At 39.8% G+C, this 14,193-nt stretch overlaps 1 protein-coding gene across 1 annotated transcript in view; it reads left to right on the forward strand.

The window, feature by feature from the left end:
- Positions 1–14,193, forward strand: part of PLBD1 (phospholipase B domain containing 1) — a 91,794-nt gene that overhangs the window by 48,591 nt on the left and 29,010 nt on the right. Inside the window, exons 3-6 of the mRNA XM_068971311.1 lie at positions 1,453–1,536; positions 3,325–3,463; positions 8,463–8,603; positions 9,217–9,361. Coding sequence (XP_068827412.1) covers positions 1,453–1,536; positions 3,325–3,463; positions 8,463–8,603; positions 9,217–9,361 — 509 coding nt within the window. The remainder of the gene's footprint in view (positions 1–1,452; positions 1,537–3,324; positions 3,464–8,462; positions 8,604–9,216; positions 9,362–14,193) is intronic.

Below are 14,193 nucleotides of genomic sequence, written 5' to 3' on the forward strand. Positions count from 1 at the left end.
ACTTGGAGAATTTTGAACATTACTTTACTAGTGTGTGAGATGAGTGCAATTGTGCGGTAGTTTGAGCATTCTTTGGCATTGCTTTTCTTTGGAATTGGAATGAAAACTGACCTTTTCCAGTCCTGTGGCCACTGCTGAGTTTTCCAAATTTGCTGGGATATTGAGTGCAGCACTTTCACAGCATCATCGTTCAGGATTTGAAAGAGCTCAACTGGAATTCCATCACCTCCACTAGCTTTGTTCGTAGTGATGCTTTCTAAGGCCCACTTGACTTCACATTCCAGGATGTCTGGCTCTAGGTGAGTGATCATACCATTAGTTAGGAAGGCTTTTTTATCTCTCTTTGCTATTCTTTGGAACCCCACAGTCAGTCTCTCTTCAGAGCTTCCATAAGCCTCTTAACGTTATCAGAGGCAGATAGAAGGCAAACCACAGTCATAGAAAACTAACCAAACTGATCACATGGATCACAGCCTTGTCTAACTCAATGAAACTATGATCCATGCCATGTAGGGCCACCCAAGATGGACAGGTCATGCTGGAGAGTTCTAACAAAACATGGTCCACTGGAGAAGGGAGAAGTGAATGGCAAACCACTCCAGTATTCTTGCCTTGTAAACAAAAAGATGTGACACTGAAAGATGAACTCCCCAGGTCGGTAGGTGCCCAATATGCTACCGGAGAAGAGCGGAGAAATAACTCCAGGAAGAATGAAGAGATGGAGCCAAAGCAAAAACAGTGCCCAGCTGTGGATGTGACTGGTGGTGGAAGTAAAGTCCAATGCTGTAAAAAACAATATTGCATAGGATCCTGGAATGTTAGGTCCGTGAATCAAGGCGAACTGGAAGTGGTCAAACAGTAGATGGCAAGAGTGAACATTGACATTTTAGGAATCAGTGAACTAAAATGGACTAGAATGGGTGAATTTAATTCAGGTGACCATTATATCTACTACTATGGGCAAGAATCCCTTAGAAGAAATGGAGTAGCCCTCATAGTCAACAAAAGACTCTGAAATGCAGTACTTGGGTTCATTGCTCTACATTATTTATGATTAAATATTTAAATATATATGTTATTAAAATATGTATGAGAATAATAAATCCTGATTCAAGATTGCAGTTGCCTCTAGGGAGAAGGGAGGACAATTAATGTCAGCACTTCAACTCTTATGTTTTATATCTTTTTTAAAAATATGAAAGAAATATAGTAAAATATAATGAATGATTGAATATAGTTGACTAGTGGATACTTGGGTATTTGTTATATTCTATGCTTTTCTATACATTGAAAATATTTCCAATTTTAAATTGTGTGTTTGAGTTACTAAAAAAGATAGGGAAGGTTTGCAATAGGGAACATATCACTTGGCCAAAATATCAAGTAATTTACTGTGATGGGATAATCCCAGAACAAAAATTGAAATGTAACAATTTTCATCTCTTGTTTCAGACACATGGATGACCACTTCACAAACCTCTACCCACAGCTGATTAAGGAACGTTCCATGTTGAATAAAGTGCAGGACTTTTTAATGTACGTATGATTAGCATTCCTCTTCTCATCGCTACTGAGGCTTCAGGGATTGAGTCTGTCATTTCAAACAGCCATTTTTCCTTCACCAATTTCTTTTCTATCTCTAAGGCAGGACTCTGGAGTGGTTCTTATAGTTAAGTGTAGCACCTTTTGGTAATAGCATAAAAACTGGTTGCAGACAAATGCCTTCTAATTTATGCCCTTTCAGAGGTCAGGTTAATATATCACATTGTCAGCTGCAACACAGCTAGAGGAAACCTCACAGTACAAGACAGGCAAAACCAAGCCCCTGGATCCCTTCCACCTGGGGGATCCTCTCCTTCAGAAATCCCCCTCCTCCCTCTCTAAGGTGCTTCCTTTTCATGGACCTGGTGACTCATCCTAGTTGGGGAATTAGTGCAAATCTTAAGTTATAATTCCTAACATCCTTCAAAAATATTTTTATTTATTAGCCTTTCTGGAGGCTAATAATTCTCAATATTCATAATTTGTTTTACATTTGTGGGAATGACAGACTGAGACTAATTTGGGAATAGAAGAACTCTTGGTTTGGACCTCTAAAATATATACCTAACAACCTGTTTGTCGGATGTGAAGGTCCTTCAGAGCATCTAGGCTAGATCTCGTGAAGCAGTGATACTGTGTTTTTAAATTGATCTGGAGATAGCCTGAACAAGTCAGAAACTGCTTTTAGTATACAAAGTTATGCCAACGCATCTTGCATAAAGTGCAGACAATTAAAACACAAGAGAGAATGAAAGGAGTATAAAACAGCAACAAAAAGACTCTTTTGCAGGACAGTCGTTGAGGCAGTTATTGGCAAAAACTGGAATAGAACAAACCATATACTATGAAAATGATCTGAGAGACATATAAGCAAATACAAACCACTATGTCCTTAAGAGCTTTTACTTTTTCCTGTTTAACTTTACCCCTTATATCTACAAAAGTAAGTTACTCAACTTGTCCTTATGGATTTAGTGAAAACATTGTAATGTTATATGAGATGCATTTGAATAGTCTGTCCTCAGCTTTCTTAGGTCTCAATATCACAGATAAATAAATAAATAAATAAATAAATATCACATCTGTGTTTCTAGATAGTTCTAGGTAAAGCATGCAGAGTTATAAAAAAAGAGTCATAGTCCTTGGGGCTTCCCTGGTGGCTCGGATAGGAAAGAATCTGTCTGCAGTGCAGGAGACCTGGGTTCAATCCCTGGGTCAGGAAGATCCCCTGGAAAAGGGAATGGCTATCTACTTTAGTATTCTTGCCTGGAGAATTCCATGGACAGAGATGCCTGGCAGCCTGCCGTCCATGGGGTCATAGAGACTTGGACATGACTGACCAACTAACATGTTCACTTTCATAGTCCTTGGGAGAAATAAAAAATCATTTAGGATTTGCTCTGATATCTTTTCAAAATGACTGGAATGTTACAAGAGCCAGAATTTAAATTATACTAGCTTTTGTGTGTACTTATTCACTCAGTCATATCTGATTCTTTGGGACCCCATGGACTGTAGCCCATCAGGCTCCTCCATTCATGGGGATTCTCCAGGCAAGAATACTGGAGTGGGTTGCCATGCCCTCTTCCAGGGGATCTTCCCAACCCAGGGATCAAACCCAGGTCTCCCACATTGCAAGCAGATTCTTTATCATCTGAGACACCAGGGAAGCCCTATACTAGCACAGGAATATGAATATATAATCTTTAAGTGCTTGGTTTTAATTCAGCTTTAGAAGAACAACTGTAGAGACCACTAGTACAAATCTAATTTGTCTTCCAGGAAGCAAGATCAGTGGACCCGGGAGAACATCAAATATTACAAGAATGACCCATTTTGGAAACACGCAGGCTATGTTGTGGCACAATTGGATGGGCTGTTTGTAGGGGCAACAAAGAGAGCTATATTAGAAGGAACAAAGGTAAGATTTCTAGAAAGCTACTCAGGATTTATATGGTATGGCGAGAATACTGAAAATGGTCTTTAAAATTACATTCCAATTAAAGAGAAGATCAAATTAGAACTAAAGAATAAATTTCTTGCATAGAAGTACTGTCTTATCTATCTCATTACTAGAACCTGACTCAATGTCTGACACAAAATCCAAGCTTAACACACAAATAAACCAGCTTGTTTCTGTATCCTCTCAGTCTCGTTCATGTGCTCTGGGTCAGGTTAAAGTCTGATATGAATGTACTGGCTATTTGATTAACCTACTAAAGCTAGAGTTTTAGGCAATATGATAAAGAAAAATGTATAAGTTTTTAAAAAGTGTACAAGTACTATGCTTTCCATCTTCCATAGCATGTGCACACACATACACACACAGATACACACACACAAACACACACAAAACCCAGGTCCACACATCATAATGTTTTCTGAAAAGTTTACTGAATCATTGAGGATAGAAAGGTACAAAAATTAGGAAGATTTTATTTCCTGGGGGTAATATATATACCACCCACATAGCGCGAGTGTGCACACATGGGACAAAATATATACAATGACAGTTTATAGAAAATAGGTGCAAAAAGTATTCTTAATCACATGAGCTTGGCCTTATGTGTGCATAAATTAGAAATACAAATTAAAACCATACTGAGAAATGCTTTGTTTAGTCACTAAGTTGTGTCCAATCCTTTTGTGAGCCCGTGGACTGTAGTCCACCAGACTCCTCTGTCCATGGGACTTCCCAGGCAAGAATATTGGAGTGCATTGCCATTTCCTTCTCCAGGGGATCTTCCCGACCCAGAGTTCGAACCCATGTCTCCTGCATTCACAGGTGGATTCTTTACCACCAAGCCACCTGGAAAGCCGTACTGAGAAATATTTTCTTACTTATCAATTTGGCAAAAATTCCAAAGTGTGAGAGCGTACTGTGTTAACAGGTAATGGGGGGAAAAGATATTTTCCTGAAAGACTGGTGGGAATACAAAATGGCATATCTGCTATGGACAGTTTGGCACCCAGCACCAAAATCACATACTCATTTATCCTCTGACACAAGATTTCCAGGATTATCACAAAGGTTCACTGGCAGCAATATAAGCCTGTTCATTAAAGATGATTTACAGTAGTGAAAAGACTGAAAACAGCCAAAGACATGGAAGACTGGCTGTACGAATGATGTGGCTGTAAACAGGAATGAGCTGTGTCTCCATGTGCTGCTCTGGACTGACCTTCAGAATCTGTTATTAAGTGTAAAAAGTGAGGACCAGTGTATATCGTGTGCTGCCTTCTGCATAAGAAATTGAGCTGGATAGATAATAGATGATTGATAGATACATGATAGATAGATAATAGATGATAGATAGATAGATGATAGATTTACTCATATTTTCAAGGAGAAACAGCAATGAAAGTGTAAACCAATAACTAAAAGATAAATGAAAAGAGAATGGAGGGAGCAGAAATGAAAGCTACATTTCTCTGGATATAACTTGTTTTTTTCCATTTAACTTTGAAACCATGTAAATGCTGTTCATACTTAACAAAATTTTTGAAAGCAAAGTGATTCCTAAGACCTGAAAACAAATGCACACAAATATACTTAATGGTACATCAAGTTCATGGTATAACCATATGGGCAACAGTTAGACAACATCAAAACAGAGTTATTGAACTTCCCTGGTGGTCCAGTGGTTGGGACTCCACACTTTCGGTGCAGGGGGCATGAGTTCGAGCCTCGGTCAGGAAACTAGGATCCCACATGCCACACAGCATGGCAAAACAAATGAGCAAAAAACAGTTATCCTCAAAAAACAGTGCATCCTCAGTGGAATAGATGCTAAGGATAAGAAAATCACCAAAACATAAATAGGCAGCCTTGACTTGTAATCTTACGTTAGTAAAAATATTGATATTGCCATTTTGAAGTCTGATAGAGTTTGATAGATAAAGATAAAGCAAAGAAGTATATTAGATAACAAGATTTTCAGCACAAGAAATGTTAATGAAGTGAACATGCTGTGTATTTTTAAATTAACATATAGGTAGGAAATCATTACTTTTAGCTTCCTTAAAAAAAAAACAAACTCCTTTCTTTGTCCCTTGAAAAAGCCTAGAAGTAATGACAACAGCCTTGACCCAGCAGCGTTTAGTCTTTCCTAGGAGAATATGGTCTATCTTAAACAAGACATAGAAGTGCTAGCCATGAAGAAAAAGATTGGGAAATTTGACTAATTAAAATAAGAATTTCTTTTTATAAAAAAAAAATATAGAGAGAGTGAAAAAATAAGCTACAAACCAAGGGAAGATATTTTCAAACATTTAACTGACAAAGGATTTGTATCTAAAATACATAAAGAATGTCAAGAAATTTTTAAAAAGAACATACTCAGTAGGAAAATGGGTAACGGGCACAAAATGTCAACAGAAACTTCACAGAAGAGGAAGCACAAATGACCAATAAACATGCGAGGAAATGCACAATTTCAAGAAAATGCATCATAAAGCCACAGTGAAATCCTATTACACATCAGAATTGGGAAATCCAAACCACTATTGGTGTAAGTAAACTCTTAAACAACCACTTTGGAAAAGGACTGGACATTACTTGAAACATTTGAGGTTAATACATATTCTACAACCTGGCAGATCCACTCAGAGATTAGATACAGTTTTGAACATGGGGTCCACATATGTAAAAGTTCACAGCACCATTGTTTACTGTGAACTGTAAACATCTCAAATGTTTATCCTAAGTATATTGTGATACCATATGTTCATGTAATGCGATACCATACAGGAATGAAAATGAACGAACCATTTCCACACTATCGACACTGATCAATGTCAAAAAATAATTTTGAGCAAGAGAAAGCACATGATATGATTCCATTTATCCATATTCTAAACCAGCAAAGTTTTTAAAATATATTGCCTAGAGATTTATACATAGATGATAAAATGATAGGAAAGCAAGTAATGAACAACATGAAATTTAGCAGAGTGGTTACTGCTGGTGGGGAACAGAAATGAGACTGGTGACTTTCTAAGGTACGGCTAATATTCTATTTAAAATAGTCTATTTTTTAACTGGGATGCAGGTACATAGGAGTTTATTTTTATTATTTTTTCTTAAAATGTGCATATACATCTTCATTCTTTCATATTATGATGTGATTCTTGATTTTTAAAATAAAGGCACAAAATTTAAAGGCAAATTACAAACTGAAAAAAATCTTGCAATTCATATCAGACTTAAAGAGCTCTTAAAAGTAGATAAAAAAGAATAACCTAGTAGAAAAATAAAGCATGTTAATAGTTCACAAAAAGTAAATCCAAAGATTCTTAAACATATACTCAGACGTATTCATAAATGCCAAGATAAACTACGGAGAAGGCAATGGCAACCCACTCCAGTACTCTTGCCTGCAAAACCCCATGAACGGAGGAGCCTAGGAGGGCTGCAGTCCATGGGGTCACTAAGAGTTGGACACGACTGAGCGACTTCACTTTCATTTTTCACTTTCATGCATTGGAGAAGGAAATGGCAACTCACTCCAGTGTTCTTACCTGAAAAATCCCAGTGACGGGGGAGCCTGGTGGGCTTCCGTCTATGGGGGTGCACAGAGTCGGACACGACTAAAACGACTTAGCGAGATAAACTACAGTGAGGGGACTTGCCTGGCAGTCTAGTGGCTAAGACTTCGTCTTCTAGTGCAGAGGAGTTCGATCCCTGGTTGGGGAACTAAGATCCTACATGCCTCATGGCCAAAAAAAACAACACATAAAACAGAAGCAATATTCTAACAAACTCAATACTTTAAAAATGTTCTACATTAAATGTAGCTACCAGATACTGTTTTTTCCTTATCAAATTGAAAATAAACTAATTGTTTAATTCATTGTTGAGGCTGTAATAGTATAGTTGAAATAAGCCCTGTGAAGATAATATGGAAATATCTATTAAAATCAAAATCATCTCTAGAAATCTGTTCTACACAAAGTCACACACGTAGAAAATAATGTGTCCAAGGCTGATTATTGGAAGATTGTCTTTAATAGTAAAAGACTAGAAACCACCTAAAAGCCCATCAATAAAATACTGATTAAAAACATTATAATGCATCCATTCATTGACATACTATTTAAAAGAATGAGGAAGATTTTTACATCCAATATGGAAAGGTCCCCAAGATACTAAAAGATACGAGGAGGAAAAAAAAATCAAGGTGAAAAGAAACACATAACATATACTGTCATTTATGTTTTAAAAAATATATTTGTAAGGCATTTTTAAAAGATCCCTTGGAGGAGGGCATGGCAACCCATTCCAGCAGTCTTGCCTGGAGAATCCCCATGAACAGAGGAGCCTAGTAGGCTACAGTCCATAGGGTTGCAGAGTTGTACACGACTGAAGCAACTTAGCACAGCACAAGGCATTTTTAAAAGTCTAGAGAGTTATCCTAGAAACCAATTCAAGTGGTAAACTGGAGATAGGACTGAGGTTTGAGCAAACAGAGGACAGGAGTGAAAAGAATTTCCACTACAGATCTTATGGCACCCCACTCCCGTGTTCTTTCCCGGGAAGTGCCATGGACAGGGACGCCTGGCAGGCTACAGTCCATAGGGTCACAGAGTCAGACACGACTGGGCATGCACACATGTACATATGTATCACTCGTGCCAAGACTGAAAAACCTTGGGGTAGAGAAATGCAAGCAGAGCGCTCTGTTTGTTTTCCTCTCCTGGGACCCACTCCTCGAATCTGTGGATAATGGGCCAAAATGTCTCGTAAACTATAAAGTAATAAAAATTATTTTATAAAGTACAAAAATATCTTGGTATCTGTTACATGATGGACTCTTCACAAAGGAATGATGTAGTGGATACCTAACAAGGGGAACCCTCCCAATAGAAAATGACATGATAGTAACAAGTCAATGTTAAGTACAGTCTTTGTCTTTCCCCAGCCCATAACCCTGTTCCAGATTCAGTTCCTGAATGCTATTGGAGACCTGCTGGATCTGATTCCCTCACTTTCTCCCACAAAAAACTCCAGCCTGAAGTTTTTTAAGAGATGGGACATGGGACATTGCTCTGCCCTTATTAAGGTGAGTCATTCCGTAGCCTTTCTCTTTGTCCTTCTTCTGGTCCGTGGAGATTCTTTCTATATGTCACCCAAACATGGCGTCTCATCACCCCTGCTGTAGTTACATATCACCTCATGGGTTCCTCTGTCATGGAAGTTAAGAACTGGAAGGAACTGATAGAGGGAATTGGATGTACATGATGTTACCTCTGTTTGGATGCTAGTGGTAAAGAATCCACTACCATTGCAGGTTCAATCCCTGAGTCAGCAAGATCCCCTGGAGGAGGGCATGGCAACCCACTCCAGTATTCTTGCCTGGAGAATCCCATGGACAGAGGACCCTGACAGGCTACAGTCCACAGGGTCACAAAGAGTCAGACACGACTGAAACAACTTAGCATGCACACAGCACTTCTGTTTCTTCCATCGTTTTTCTCATGCCGTATGTACCTGCCACCCCTACCTTCCAGGATCTTCCATTTTGGAAGCTAGGATGGAATCTGCCTTGTGTACATTAAAGGTTAATTTTCCACTACCAAATATAGCAATAAACACCTCAGTAGATGTCAGTTCCCTGTACATGTCCCACATTTGCAGTCAGTTACCTGTTTACTTCACTGTGATTCTGGCTCTAGGTTCTTCCTGGATTTGAGAACATCTTTTTTGCTCACTCAAGCTGGTACACATATGCAGCCATGCTCAGGATATATAAACACTGGGACTTCAACATCGTTGATAAAGACACCAGCAGCAGTCGCCTCTCTTTCAGCAGTTACCCAGGTAACTAAATTTACAGGGACATCTCAGTACTTTTGAGTCCTATTTCCAGATGAAACCTTGGTGATTCAGAGTAACTGGAATGGATGAAGAAATGTTTAGTGATTAGCATATATTAATGAAAACTGGTTTTTAGAGTGCTGTTTGAAGAAATATAACTCTATTACTTTTACTTAAAGTACTATGTCATAAACTATGTTAAGAGGATTGCCAGAAATTCACTTCTACAAATGCCAACTGAGTATTAAGTACAAGTCACTTTCTGAGGCTCTGCAGTGGAAGCAAAGATGAGCAAGAAAGATCCTGATTGCAGTTTCTCCTTGGGAGCCTGTCTCCAGTTCTCTTTTTTATGATTTTTTTAGTCAAAGTATGGTTGATATACCCATTTCTCTTATTCTTTGCAATATCCACAGGACTTTACCTAGCATGTGGCAACATGTACTTAATAAATTTTTGCTGAATGAATGAGTGAATGAATGTACAAGCTTATAGGTCTTATACTAACAAGATAAATAAAATACAGATAAGAATAATATTACTGCCGAATACTGTATAGGCTACAAAAGAAGTGTTAGAAATGTTGCGAGTATTTAAAATAGGGATAACTCACATCTGATTGTTGGGAAAAGGAAAAAAGTTGACTTTTGAGATAAACCATGAATGATGACTAGAATTTGAGGAAGTAGAGATGGATGAGAAGGGACAATCTTTGTAGAGTAGGAATTGCAAACTCCTGTGCCTAAAGCAGGGGGCTTCCCAGGGGGATCATGCCTGCAATGGGCTTCCTAGGTGGTGCTAATGGTAAAGAACCACTTGCCAATACAGGAGACATTAGAGGTGTGGGGTTCGATCCCTGGGTTAGGAAGATCTCCTGAAGGGAGGGCATGGCAACCCACTCCAGTATTCCTGCCTGGAGAATCCCATGGACAGAGGAGCCTGGTCGGCTACAGTCCATGGAGCCACAGAGTTGGACACAACTGAAGAGACTGAGCGTGTACATATGCATGCCGAAAGGAGACAAGAAGGTGATATAAGTGAATAAAAGGGATCAGTAAAAGTAAACCAAAGTGAAAACAACTGTAGCAAAGACAGGGTCCATTGAAAGGGAGTCAGCTGTTCAGCACCTACTGACTGTTGTCACCCAGACATGTCCTGGAGTATTTCCATGTCCTCTAGCTTCTCAAGAGAGAAATATGGATTTAAAAAACAAAAGCCACTGTCTAAACCCCTAAAATTGTATCTGATAGCTGGAATTGCCCTCAACAGCTGGTTTGCAACCTCTTCAGGAAACATCACCAGCAAAAAGACAAGGGGGAAGTTCTTACCAAACATCCAAGTATCCTACACGGATATGATGTGGACACTAACCTCTAATTACAAATATGCAACTTACAGGGTGGTTATACCAACCACCTGTCATATCTACCTTTGAAAGAGTATTTTTGTCTGAGTATTATTGCCTCTTCTGGTTCTGTTGTTCTTGATAATACTAGCTTAACCCTATCAGGAATTCTGACCAGGGGAATAGTGGTCTGTTTTACTGTCCTTGTGATCTGATCCTTCCTTTGAGACTACTTGGCTTTCATCTTTGTTGTTGTTTGCTGAATTGTTTTAGTATCGAGGGGGAATGAGGTCTCCTTTCTTCAAGTTAGACCATGCTTTGATTCTTTGTTCCAAAATTTAAGGACAGCAAGATACTGAGACAATGAATCACTCCTACTCTCCCTCCTATTTTTGATAAAATGCAAAATTCAACTGCTACCTGAAATCTTTGCTTTCAAATCTCTCCTATCTTAACAGTCCTGGATCCCAAAAGTAGTGAGGGAGAAGGACATGGAGGAATTTCGTATGAAAACGTTCAGCTTGCCAATATTTGCGTATATTATTGTTGTTTGGTCGCTTAGTTGTGTCTGACTCTTTGCGACCCAAGGACTGCAGCACACCAGGCTTCCCTGTCCTTCCATCTCCTGGAGGTTGTTCAAACTCATGTCCATTGAGTCAGTGATGCCATTCAACCATCTCATCCTCCGTTGTCCCCATTCTCCTCCTGCCTTCAGTCTTCCCCAGCATCAGGGTCTTTTCCAGTGAGTTGGCTCTTAGAGTCAGCCAAAGTATTGGAATTTCAGCTTCAGCATCAGTCCTTCCAATGAGTATTCAGGGTTGATTTCCCTCCAGAATAGACAGATGCAGAAGTATATATATAACTGAGAGAAAACAAAAGACATCTTTCTTACTCCAAGATGTTTTTATAGGAGCCAATGAAGCAGTGTAATTCATAATTTCTCTAACTAAACTGCTTTGTTCTCAACAGCAAACATGAAAACTATGTAGAATTTTATTTATATTACAAAGAATTGTTTAATTAAGGGATCAGTCACATCGGATTCATTCAGTAGGTGTGGAACTAAGCTTTGCCGTGAACTCTATGCCATGTGAAGGTGCTGTTGATCCCAGAAAAGAAGCTAGGTGACTTGTTTTTCTTTGGAGGAGGAATGCCACGGTAGATTGAGTGAATTAGGATCGTGATGTTGGTTTTGTATTCAGAGTAGCAGGACCTGGAAGGTCTTCCTAATATGGATAAATATACTAAGAATTGTTGAGTCAGAACTGATAGATCAAGTCATGATATAATTTATTCATCTATGATTTTCCATTAAAATGTGCTAGACAGAGTATTTATGATGAAAAACAGGACAAACGGTCTCTATTCTAACAAAATTTACCTTCTTGTAAAAAATAGAGACAAATAAAAGAAAACAATGCTTAAAGTGTGATTTGTGTAATAACAGGGAAGAGTAGTTTGAGGACGAGAAAACTTTTAAGAGAAAGTAAAGTTTATGTTAAGACACAAAAGCAAGTATAAATTAGGCAGACCAATCGGGATATGTGATGGAATGTGAAGTAATGTTCCACATGGAACATAGAACATGTAAAAGCCTGTAGGCAAGAAAAAATTCAGAGAAGCCCAGAGGGAGGGAATGAAGGGGCAATGCAAGACTATTAAAGTGACAAGTGGAAGTAACATTAATAGATTTGCATTTTAAATGACAAAATGCCAACCTCCTGAGCAGTGGACAAAAGAGGCTTCCAACAGAATGTGTAGAAGGCTGAGGCAACAATCCAGGCAACTCAAACCATGTAACATGTTATAGCTCAATATATGGTTAGAAGATTGATATTCATCGTCAAAAAGAAAAAAAAATATGACTGCTGAATTACTAAAGCAGATCTTGGCTTTCTGTATATTCCTATTGTTCTTGCCAAAATCCTTGAGGGATAATTGCCTAGTAAGAATTATTACAAGGGCACTCTCAAAACTGTCCTCCAGCATAGGGGGATAGGAAGAGCATTAGTAATCCTTCACAGTGCCTTGGTCAATATTGCAAAAGGATTTGCTTACCCCAGCACACCCAGACTTATTCAAGCCAATCTCATGTTCTGTGTTCACCAAGAGTCCCAGCTGACTTCATAAAAATAGAGGAGGTTATTCAAGGAAACAAATTAATATAATATCCCCCATTTTAATCTAGAAAGGTTTAAGGCAGTGTCCAGGATGACAGAGTAGAAAAATTCTGAACTCATGGGCTCTCATGGACACACTAAATCTACAGCTAAGTGTGGAACATTTCCCTCTGAAAAAGATCAGAAAACTAGACAAAATGCTTCCCACAACACAAAATAAAAGGAATACATTGAGGCAGGTAGGAGAGGTAGAGACATGGTCTTGCAAAAGACCTTCCCTTATTGTATGCAGCAACACTGGACAAAGAGGACTCTCATGAGCCTACTGCTTCTCCAGGAGGAGTAAGGGATTGGTGCCCCACCCCAGGCACCCCAACCCTTGGGGTCTGCCCCAGAAAGATGAGCCCCCAAAACTCCTGCCTTAGAGACCCAACAGGGCTGAGCTCCAAGGATTCCAAAGTGCTATAGGAATGTGAAATTCCCCTATTAAAGGATTTTGCATGTGGTCTTACCCCCAGAGTGAGCAGAATAACAGTGTCTTGAAAAGGGCCATACGTGAAGGAGATTCATTGTCAGTCTAAAGGCATCAGCTGGAGAGGCAGGGGACAATTGAAAAGCTCCTGGGCTTCCCTGGTAGCTCGGTGGTAAAGAATCTGCTTGCCAGTGCAGGGGATGCGGGCTCGATCCCTGGTCTGGGAAGATCCCACATGCTGCAGAGCAACTAAACCTGTGTGCCACAGCTACTGAGCCTGTGCTCTAGAGCCAGGGAGCCGCAACTGCCAAGCCCGTGTGCCCTAGAGCCCGAGCTCCACCACTGGAGAAGCCACAGCAACGAGAAGCCCATGCACTGCAATTAAAGAGTAGTCCCTACTCGCCTCAACTAGAGGAAAGCTCGCACAGCAACCAAGATCCAGCACAGCCAAAAATAAATAAATAAGAGCAAAAAAAAAAAAAAAAAAAAAAAAATCCCCAAACCCTCCCGAAGGCAGAGGCACTGATGGACCTGGTTGTTGCACTCTCCACCTAGCATGCTAGAACAGGTTGGTGAGCTTGGATACAACAGCCTCCCAACTGCCTAGCTAAGCAGACAGGGGTGAATCGTGGCGACAGCGTCCCACGTCCTTGCTGAAGTCTGCAGGCACAGTGGTTGCGCCACTCTCTCACCTCCTGGCTGGGGCTGGAGAGCTGTCTTTCTGAAGCCAGTGAGTGTGCCCCACCCACTACACTCCCCAGCAGTCTTGCTAAAGTCGCTGAGCATGTGCAATCCACACAGGGGACACCCTTTGATCCCTTGGCCTTGCTGGCCAAGGACACTGGCATTCCTGAGCTCCACAGGGCTGTAACCATCAGAAAGACAATTCTCAGCAGGCAGA

The sequence above is a fragment of the Capricornis sumatraensis genome, chromosome 4 (genome assembly GCF_032405125.1).
Source record: "Capricornis sumatraensis isolate serow.1 chromosome 4, serow.2, whole genome shotgun sequence".
Classification (NCBI taxonomy): domain Eukaryota; kingdom Metazoa; phylum Chordata; class Mammalia; order Artiodactyla; family Bovidae; genus Capricornis; species Capricornis sumatraensis.